Below are 11125 nucleotides of genomic sequence, written 5' to 3'. Positions count from 1 at the left end.
GTTAATGCTGATGGTGAGGAATTACAGTTGCAACATCTCATAATGCACCACAAACTGAGTCGTGTATTACTGAGAAACGTCCTGCTCGAGTCGTCCTTGCGATGGAGGTTCGGGTTGAATAACTAGTTCTTCCAATGTTTCATCTTTGGATTCTAAGCTTTATGAAGCCTCCGAACAGAGCTGAAGTTATTATGGTAATGGCCGTTTTTGTTTCCGACAGGTGTTGTAAGCGGTAGACCTATCAAAACAGACTGGGCCATCTGGCCAATCAGAGCAGAGTAGCTCACGGAAAGGAGGGATTTTGAGAGAATGATTTATCCATCGAGCTGTCTGAGAATTGTAGCGACTGAGACAAATCAGACACAATTATTTGCCATATGCACACACAAATCTTTAAAAACTTCCATCCGAGAGCAGGGTCCCAACCCCCCAGGCGGGGCGAAAGGGGCCTGGTTGCCATGGCCGCGATCAGATAGGATGTTTTATGACTCTCAGGAATGCTAACAAGTAACTAACTCTGCCACAGATATCAGAACAAACTCTCCTGCATTCATTTATTGATGAACTGACTGACATGAAATGAACAGGCATTCCAGAACATTTTGAGAATGATTTACTGTTGTGTGTTTTGTCTTTTAATAATTATGTTGATACTATGATCTCTTTGATACTATGTAGTTATTACAGGACCAACTGTCTATGTAACCCCACTTATACCATGTTTGGTCTCGATAAATTGGTACTTTGAAGATCGAAATGATTGTGTACATGATATGCCAATAGCTGTGCAACACATTAGAATTACTAAGAATCTTCCTTAGTAGTGTCATTAAACACCAATCCAGCATGCCAGTCCGAGTGAGCACGCTTAAGACAAAGGCTTGTAAATCCTGGTGACAGAAGAAACTCCCGCCAGACTGTCCACCCTTCTCATTGGTACAGCAAACCCAGAGAGGGGTGGCCATTCTCAGGCTTTATTAGAGACTGACCACAGTGACCGCCCTCTCTTCTCAACGCTTCTCATCCGACAACAAGGCAGCTTCTGCTGTTACTGGGGGAGGGGCTGGACCCCTTCCCCCCCACTTGGGCCCAGCTCCCTGGGCCCAAACAGGCCTGAGCAATGCCTGCCATGCTTTCATACTCCAAAAAGGGAGTCAGACTTTTCTTCAATCTAGAAAACAACTGCAACTTTACCATCACTGACTCAACGATCCACTCCTGGTCTTCAAGCCAGGACAGCAGGCTTCGACTCACAACAGCCATGTGCTCGAAGCCACCATGCTTTTCTTCAAGGCCATAGACCCATCAACGAATCCAATCTTCATCCACTTCAAGAATTTTCCACGATTGCAACTGCCATGCAAGTATTCTTTGATGAGATTGCTATGAAATAAGCTGATGGTTCTTTCATTTCTTTCCATACTGAAATAGATCGTATTCCATAGTTCTATTTCCTGTTTCCGGTTCCACATAACTCACCCCTTTACCTATGCATGTATGTATGGATGTATGAATGTATTTATGTTTGTTTAGTGTTAGTTATGTTTGTGATTTAGTTAATAAAACTTGTGCACAATTATGAATTTGGTTTCTGATCCTCTGTTTGCATACAAAGTCCCTTTTACGATTTTGATCTTGCTACATGCTAATTGCTGTACATAAGGAATAATTATTTTTCAGTGACCATGAACAATACATTTTCCTTAGAATAAATGAATAATCAAAGAGTTCGTTGGAACTGATTAATTGATTGTAATATTAATTTGGCTTACCTCAAAGTTAATCTAATTAACTGACCCAAATATTAATAATTAATCATAATTGGTAATTATGGATTATTATTCATATTTCCCCTTTGAGCTAATATTATTACAGAATCATTGAAAAATGTGGTGATGTGCAATGTATATAATGAGAAAATGAAACTGTTTTTGACCTTTGATACATGTAAACCTGTTGTAGGAGATCTCTGGCGTGTCTTTTCTTCTTAGCAAGCAGTAATGACCACTGACGACTTGAATTAAAATAAAACAAACTGTTTACTGAAGTTTATGAACAGGATTACACATAGATTCAGCACACACACATGGAATCAATTACATTTCTCTTCTCTTTTTTTTTTTCTGTGTGCTCTTGCCCACTACACATTATAGGTAGACTTTTCTTAAAGCTGAACAACCTAATAAATGACAATTAATGATATCAAAGAGAATTCATTAAACATTGTTACTCTACTTAATGCACAACAACCTCCAAAACAAAATTAGGAGACTTTAAAATAGCATAATAGGGGCACTTTAATACAGGGGACAGAGTGAAAAAAATGATTAGAAATGTTGACAATAGAAAGACAGACAAAACAGAAATGCATAGAATGTGTGAAATACCACATATTTTCTCAGCTTTTTGTTCAAAATGTTGCTTTTTATGAAACTTACCCACATAAAAGTGTTGATAAAAAATAATGCATTAAGCTAGAATAAGAGGTTTAAAAAAAAGCAAAAAAAAAAAAAAGCAGAGGCTTCTTTCTTTTGATACATTGCTTGTTTAGACATTCATACAAAAAGAACATGACATTTTTGTGAAAATGATTAAAAATGCTGGCGGACAATTATTATTATTATTATTTTAAATGCTGGTGGGGAAAGAGTTAAATGTAGAATACAACAGGGCTATAGGCTCAACCATAGGGCTTAACAGAGTAAAGGCACCTTTGATTTTATTTTCCTCTAAACCACTAGATGGCACAAAAACTTGCCGCAGCACTTTCCAAAACATCTGCTTTTCAAGATTCAAGATTTGGCTGATCCTTGACTGATCGCAAACAGCAGTGCTAATTTGATCTAATATTGAATGTTTTTAAAATGTTGTAGATTTGATCAACAAATGAGAGTTTCTAGAATTATTGAATATATTTTGAGACAAATGTCTTGTTAATGATTTTCAGATTTGTTCAAGCTAATTAAAGCAACAGTTTTTAATTTTTAAAATCATTTTGTTTCTTAATTTTTAATATATACTTTTAAATATTGTAATGACCTTATATTTATTGAACAAAATAAACCATAATCAAAATAAACCGTAAATAGTGCAAACTTTGCTAAAGTGATTGTTTTGAACAAGTATTAACTTAGACATTATTAAAAATATCTTATTTTAGCTGAAGTATTTGTATCAATACTGTGTGTCTTTTGCCCCGTGCTGGTTTAACCCCGTGTCTGTGGGGTAAAAGACCCTCCTCGCCACCTCATACACTTATAAGATTTTTAAACAAAATAAACCTCTTTTACGATTTATTTTCACACAAAATCTGTTGCTCTATCAATGTTCAATACAAACTTATATTTTTTTTCTGCAATTTACACTATGAAAGTAGTGAAAAGTAAATTTTTACATTTTACATTTTCATAGCCCCGTTGTACCCTATATATCTAAAGATCAAGGGAAATTTGATTTCTCAATCCATGATCCCTATCAAGGCCATACTGCATTTAATCTGTTTTGGAGCCCCATTAAGTGTAGTATTTTGGGTTCACTTAGTATACATCACAACAGCTTTCATAAATGTTTTCATCAGATTTTTCTACCACACTTCTAGTCCCTGTAAAGATCACATTGACCACGTTTTTATCATTAAATTCCAGGTTTTCATAATCATCCTCATCATCTTCATTTTTCTTGTCACTGGATGCACCTGAACATGAATTCACTGGACCTAAGTGACATTACATAGAGATGAAGGGACACAATTAGAGGAAGTTGTTATATAGAGTAAGAAAAGACAGTAAGACTGGAAGACAATGAAAGAAAGAGTTTTAAAAGACATTCTGATTTTTATAAAATGCAAACTCTGTTACCTTTTCTAAAGGGGCACTTCATATGAGTTTCCTTTTTCTTTTGTCTACTTCTCACCAGGAGGATGATTATGAGGGCAGACAATAAAAGCAGTACAGCTGACACCACAACAATAATGACGGGAAGCAGGGAGGCTGAGAGAGAGACACATGTTTGAGTTAAACTTTCATCACCAGCAGTCCAGCTTGTTTTTAAACTTATACATCAATACCTGTGATAGTGATGACCAGCAGTTCAGAGGATGATGAACGGAAGGTGCGAGAGGACACACTGACTTCATAAACACAACTGTAGTTTCCCTCATGTGAATAATCTGCCTTAGGAAAGGAGAAGGAGGCAGAGTGATTGACAGCTGATTGATTACTGGTGATATTCGATTCCCTAAACAAGTAGAAGGAGCCTCCAGGATAATGAGATTCAGTGGAACAGATGATAGTGAAACTGTGGCCCCGGGTGATCACTGGCCCCTGAGGCCCCACGTCAAACCATCCATCAAGAGCACTGTGGGAAATGCTGGGCTGCTGCAAGTCCACTAGGAAACAATTAGAATACATTAATATGGTTATAGAATCAGAAGTAGAGGGGCCTCGGGTATAAACAAATTCAGGAAGCCTTAGACAAATAAAGAACGGCATCGTTATGACCAAAATTATACTTTTTTAAAATGCAGGAAAGGCATTAATTCATGAGTGAACTCAATTTTATTCAACTAATGCATTTAATCCAGGGGTTCTCAAACTATCTGGAGATAGGGACCCCTCATAGGGTAGAAAAAATTCCAAGGACCCCCTCATAACTGCAACACAAATGTAATAGCTAAATCGTGTGCGTGCGTGCGTGCGTGTGTGTGTGTGTGTGCGTGCGTGTGTGTGTGTGAGAGAATATGGAAGCTTGTTTCCGCCACGGAATAAAACATTTTAAAAGATAATTGCGACTTTTTATCTCACAATTGCGAGTTTATATCTCGCAATTCTGATTTTAGTTCTCACAGTTGCAAGATATAAAGTCAGAATTGCATAAAATAAAGTCGCAATTGCATGTTATAAAGTCAGAATTGTGAGATATAAACTATTCTGAGGCTAAAAAAAAAGTCTGTCTTTTTTCCCTTAGAATTGGACTTTATCTCACAATTCTGAGAAAAGATGTCAGAATTGCGAGATATAAACTCGCAATTATGTGTTTAAAAGTCAGAATTGCGTGATATAAAGTCCTGACTTTATAAGATGCAATTGCGACTTTATTTCACGCAATTCTGACTTTATATCTCGCAATTCTGACTTTATAACATGCAATTGCGACTTTATTTAACGCAATTCTGACTTTATATCTCATAATTCTGACTTTATATCTTGCAATTCTGACTTTATAACACGCAATTGCGACTTTATTTCACGCAATTCTGACTTTATATCTCGTAATTCTGACTTTATATCTCGCAATTCTGACTTTATAACACGCAATTGCGACTTTATTTCACGCAATTCTGACTTTATATCTCGCAATTCTGAGAAATAAAGTCAGAATTGCGAGATGTAAACTCGCAATTGTGAGATAAAAAGTCGCAATTATTTTTGAAAAAACAGCAACATTTCAAAGTGGCTTGTTTGGTGCATATTTTTTTCATGTAGCTCCATGTAGCTCTCTCGTTCTCGGCCCCCCATCGCTATCAGATAGGTCTGACCCAACAAAAATCCAGTTTGGCGCTGTTTGACGGTGTGCGCGCACTTCAGCACACGCTCAGAAAAAGTGCATCATGTCAGAACAGAATGCCAATTAAATGTTTACCCGGCAAAGCTTTAAAGCACAAGCAAATAATGAAGTTTTGTGATTGCGAATAAGTGCAGTGTCCTATAACTCTACCGCTGCATTAACATGTGATGTGAATACGTCGAGTTTTACAGTATTGGGACTGAGGCGCCAGAACTGCAGCTGATAGAATATGCGCTGTTGCACGATACTACCATATTTTAGTTTCCATTCTTATTGTGTTTCCACAACAATGATAGTGAGTAAATCTACTGAAATGGCCATCATAACAGTGGAGTGTGATGTGTAAGATGTAGGGCTACAACATCTTTAAATTAGCTTACTATTAGTAGCCTATTATTTGAAGTTAACATAATTAAATACGTAGACCTACACCAAAAAACTAGTTGAGGATAAATTATTTAAAATTGGGCAATTCCAGCGTTATGGACGTGACATTTGGAGTCAAAACTTGAAATATAAATGATCAGAAAATGCATTTAATATTGAAACGTCTGTTTATATACTCCCTTAATAAAGGAGTCCAAACATTAGAAAAATATCAGTCTACACATGCGTTTTATATTTAATATGAGGGAAATACACGTGACGTGACTCAAAAAAATCTTTAACTTTTAGGCAAAATATTTTTTTAGTAATTCTATGAATTACACTGCGCAAAACAAAAGTAATATTACTCACCGGATGAAGAAGGGTCGGCCTCCACAGAACATAAAATATTCTTTTTATTTAATTTTTCGTGATCGCATTTATGAGGAAAAAAACAATGTACGGACGTGACCGCTCTGAAAGCGACTTTAAAACTTTCACAGAGACCTCAAACAGAACGCACAAAGCCTTTCTTTAAAGTGAATTTAGTTTTTTATTAATTATATCTTAATTTTAATCAATGTTTCATCAACCATTGATTTAATAAATATTTAATAAATAAGAAGTAAATATAGTAGACAATAGATAATCATGACACGGAGTCGCCGGCGAGTGAACTGGACTCGTCTCATAAATGAACCGAAACTCAGCGTATAAGGTACTTGCCTCACAGACCTGAGAAATATATAGAAATCTTGACATGTCTTCTTTTAAACAGAACAATTCAAAACGAAAGAAAACAGACTGTTCTCTGCTTATGTAATCAGTATGAAAAGTGCATTTCTCTCTGGCGCATTCACTACTGCGAAGATCGCAAGTCAGCATCGTCAGCATCATGTGGAGGTAGCCTCGTAAATAAAAAAGTCCCTAATGTAAAAGCCGAATGTTCATTTGTCTAACTTTACACACGCGGGAGTAATGACGATGGGCCCTGCACTTTCTCCGGGTATGTTTATATTTTATAGCAAACTTTCCACGGAAGTCCTAGGGGTCCGCGGACCCCACTTTGAGAACCACTGATTTAATCTATGATGTGGGCAACGGGACAAGACTGAACGTACTCACCCACAGTGATGTTAACACTGTTGCTCCAAGGTGACTTGATAGTGTTGTTTTGGTATGAGTACTGACAGCTGTAGTTGCCCTGATGTGAAACGTCTACATTAACAATGTTGAAAGTCACACTAGAAACATGTTTCTGGGAGGATATAGATGGTCCATTTATGAAGAGCTGGAATTCAGCATTAACATTACACCTTGGTTTAGGTGTTGTGCAGTTGAACTGGATATTTTCTCCACGAGAAACAACTGAATGTGTGGAGGTCAGGGAAAGTGTGGGCATCTGCAGCTCACCTGTAAAAGAAAGACAATGTGATGAAATTAATGAATTATATAAATTCTAAAGGTTTAATGTGATTTCCCCCAAAATAACATCAAGCTGCTAAAGATTTAGCTTAACTGAACAAACAACACTAGCATCTTCACCATGATCTAGTTCATAAATGCCAGAGGAGAACTGGCCCCCGACTGAGCCTGGGTTCTCCCAAGGGTTTTTTTTCTCCATTAGGTCACTTGATGGAGTGTTTCGGTTCCTTGCCACTGTTGCCTTTGGCTTGCTCAGTTGGGGATATTTTGGGGATATTTTATTTTATTTTATCAATCAATAAATTCCACTAGAAACAAACCTTGTTGTATTATTTTAATTTAATACTGTGAAGCTGCTTTGATACAATCTGTATTGTGAAAAGCGCTATACAAATATACTTGACTTGACTTTTCCATTCCCATTTTCCCTCTTTGTGAAACACACTCAATTTCAAGCAGTAAAGCAAGTACTGCTGTGATTGGCTAATTTCATTAAACAATTATACAGTAGGATGCACACCCTCCTTTACAGCATGTCGTGTATTTTTATACTTGAGATAGCAAGTGCTGGGATACAGCTGTATATACAGTCCAAGTCAGATCCAGAGGCAGAATAAATTTAAACAATGCATTGCAACCATTTGCAACACAAAGCAACATAAACGGAGATACGTATCTATTTTATATACAAACTATAATACAATATATATAATAAAATAAAAATATTCAACTCAAGCAAATATTTCTGATCTCGGTTTGTAATGATTGTATTTGCAACACTCAAAACAATGATATGCTTGTTGTCTAAACCCTGTGAAATTTATCGCAAAAGAAAAAAAAAAACATCAGCTGTCGCTTTGAGAACTGTGGCTGGACCTAGTTAGCATTAGGCCCTCCCTATCCTTCCCTGCCAGCAGCTTTTGATTTGATTATGATGGACCCATTTGAAGACTGGTTCTTTCTCTCAAGCAGTTTGATCCGGTACGCAACCGAGGAGAGTTTGTCCACAGATCCCGTCCAGTGGGGCAGAAATTTCTTCGACAGCTGATGGGAGGCTGTCAGAGGTGGCTGGGTGAAACTATAATAACCAGACCCTGTCGCCCACGTCCAGTTTCTTGTGGGACACTTTCTGGTCGCAATATGCTTCCCGGCCTTCAGCACTCTTTTGAAGCTGTTGTTGGGCAAAAGTAAATGTTGCTCTCAGGTGGCGGTGTAGTTTGTTGAGATACTGGAGAGTGATGTAGGCTGTGACAAGGCTTGCCGCCCAGTCATTCGTTGGAAGGGAGGCATGCCAGTTGATTTACGCAGAGTTGCTTGCTCCAGGTCTTTCTGGTTGGCAGACACACTTTCTCAGCATGCTGACCAAAGTTTGATTTGTTCATTCCAGATGAGATGGGATAGTGGCTGATATGCAGTTGAACTTGATATGCAGTTGAACTTGTACACCCAGGAGTTTCCAAATCTGCTGCATCATCTCAGCTGTAAAGTAGGGGCCTCTGTCCGAGTTGACTCTCAGTGGCAGTCCGAACCTGTAGAAGATGTGGTTCATCAGGAGGTATGCCGTGGTCTGGGCAGTGTTGTTGGGTGCTGGGAGACACTCTACCCACTTGGTGAACTGGCACACGACCATGAGGAAGTACTTGTTGCCACTCGTCGACCTGGGTAGGGGTCCCACCCAGTCTATTTGGAGGTCCAACCATGGGAATGTGACTCCTATGCACTGCAGTGGGGCTCTGTGATTTGGGTTTGCCGGTTGAAATTGGCAGCAAACCAGGCACCCTCTGACATACCCTGCCACATCTTGCTGCATGCCGGGCCAGTATGCCACTTGTTTTCATAAGTAACCCTGGTGCCGTGGTGTCCGGCACATGGTGCATCATGGGCATACATTAGCATGACCCCCCTTTGGCACTGTGGCACCACAAGCCTTGGCAAGGTATGGCACACATTTGTAGTTGGGGTTCTTCTACGTCCAACGACGCAGTTGGTGTGTCATCAGAGCTGTTTTGGAGGGCGGTCCAGCCATTGCCCAGCACAGACTGGGCATATCGTGCCTCAATGTTGAGCCCCTGGGGAGCCATCAACCATGTGGCTATGTGTGAATTGGTGACCAGGCCATCAAATGATTTGGCTGTTGAGACGTGTTACAGGCTGGTGGCAGGTCTCTATAATAACCTTTTTGTGCTCCGATGTCGTTGGAGAATCTCTGGATGGACCATACAGTGCAGAGCAGAGCTTTTCCACATTCTGAGTATTTACACTGTTGGAAGAAATGTCTTGCCGGCATATGTGACTCCTCTTTTGCCCTGGCCGTTGGTATAGACCAGCACTGAGGCAGTTGTTGGAGAATCCAGCTTCCAAATAGAACTCCTTATGTGGAACGGGGTAAGCCAGACATGCAGCTGTGCACAGATGTTGTTTCAGTTCATTCATGGCATTTTCTTTAGCTTCTATTCAGACGAATGGGCAGTCCTTTTTCAGAAGAGCAGTTAGTGGTCATGCAATGTCTGAGTAGTTCTCGATGAATTGTTGTGAGTAGTTGCATACACCTAGAAAATTTCGCAGCTCTAAGACATTGGTGTGTGGCTTTATGTTCTGAATGGCGTGGATACGGCTGGACTGCGGTTCAATGCCCCATGATCCGATGAGTAGGCCCATGAAATTGACTTTGGTTCAGCACCACTGCCCTTTGTGGAGGGCAATCTTGGCACCGGTGGGGGTTAATTGGGCATGCTTTGTTCAGGAAGATGTTGAACTCAGCTAGTGAGTTGACATAGCCGAACGGGCACCTTGTGAAGGAATACTGTCGGTTGCCAAAGGCCAGCTTGTGTTGATCTTCTGGATGCAGTGGTATGGTCCAGAATCCTGAGGCCACATCAAGTGTAGAGAAGAATGTGGCTCCTCTTATTCTGGGTATTTCCTGCTCCAGTTGGGTCATGGACCATCGCGATAGTGGCACCTGCTGGTTCAGTTTTCTGTAGTTGATGGTGGGTTGCCACTTGCCATTTGGTTTGAGACGGGCCAGATGGGGGCAGAATAGGTGCTGTTGCATGGACGGATGATACCTTTCTCAGGCATGGAATCGATGATCTCCTGCACTGGTTCGTGTGAGGCGATGAGGATTGCTTGACAAAAGTGGGAGGAGCATTCAGGTGCATTGGGATGCACACCGTGTGGAGGTTAGTGAGGCCACAGTCTAAAGAGTCTTTGGGCAAATGGCGTTTTGTACTTCTATAGAACTTGTCTGAGTTTTTGAAGGGCCGCAGCATCCTTTATTGCATCTTCGTCTTTCAGAATTTGCTGGACTTGAGTCTCAAATTTCTGGACATAGCTCCTCTGTTGTTGTGTCGTCTGTCCCGTGGGCAGTCAGGGGTGCAGTACATCCATCAGTCTCACAGCCTCTACAGAGCGCGTTTTGTCACTATGTTGTTCTTCATGCAAAGAAGCAAGCTAAAGTCAGCGAATAAAACACTGACACAATGATGAACAAGTAACAATAATGTTTGCAATAACATATAGTTTTACTGAATAATTAAGTAAAAATTATTTCTTGAGACTTCCGCTTCCGGTCGCATGGCGTGAGCAGAGCAAGAGACCAGCTCCGTGTAAATTGTATTAAATTTTATTTTCCAGACCAATTAATTTCAAACAAACAGAGTCACAACGTCCGTGATATTAAAATGTCTCAAAGGAAGGGCAGACAATACACGCAGACGACTCTGGAGGTCGAGTCTCACGCCGCCACCGCAGAAAAAAGTGAAGGCGCTAA

At 39.8% G+C, this 11125-nt stretch overlaps 1 protein-coding gene across 1 annotated transcript; it reads right to left on the bottom strand.

Annotated features, from left to right (window-relative positions):
• Positions 1 to 2022: 2022 nt before the first annotated feature.
• On the bottom strand, positions 2023 to 7721 carry LOC307167678 (uncharacterized protein). Its single transcript, XM_079886939.1, has 4 exons — positions 7057 to 7721; positions 4067 to 4387; positions 3858 to 3989; positions 2023 to 3715 (listed from the first exon to the last, which is right to left on the bottom strand). The coding sequence occupies exons 1-4, from the start codon at positions 7331 to 7333 to the stop codon at positions 3537 to 3539; spliced, it is 909 nt and encodes a 302-aa protein (XP_079743065.1). The 5' UTR covers positions 7334 to 7721; the 3' UTR covers positions 2023 to 3536.
• Positions 7722 to 11125: the final 3404 nt, after the last annotated feature.

The sequence above is a fragment of the Squalius cephalus genome, assembly GCF_949319135.1.
Source record: "Squalius cephalus genome assembly, chromosome: 11".
Classification (NCBI taxonomy): Eukaryota; Metazoa; Chordata; class Actinopteri; order Cypriniformes; family Leuciscidae; genus Squalius; species Squalius cephalus.
This window is presented reverse-complemented; position numbering and strand designations above follow the sequence as displayed.

What these genes read in the sequence shown, in the direction of transcription:
- LOC307167678 (XM_079886939.1), bottom strand. Translation starts at nt 7,333, where the DNA reads ATGCCCACACTTTCCCTGACCTCCACACATTCAGTTGTTTCTCGTGGA. An exon ending in CAGTGTTAACATCACTGTGG is followed by an intron (nt 4,388 to 7,056) that starts GTGAGTACGTTC and finishes ATTGTTTCCTAG; the next exon opens with TGGACTTGCAGCAGCCCAGC. An exon ending in GAAGTGCCCCTTTAGAAAAG is followed by an intron (nt 3,716 to 3,857) that starts GTAACAGAGTTT and finishes AATGTCACTTAG; the next exon opens with GTCCAGTGAATTCATGTTCA.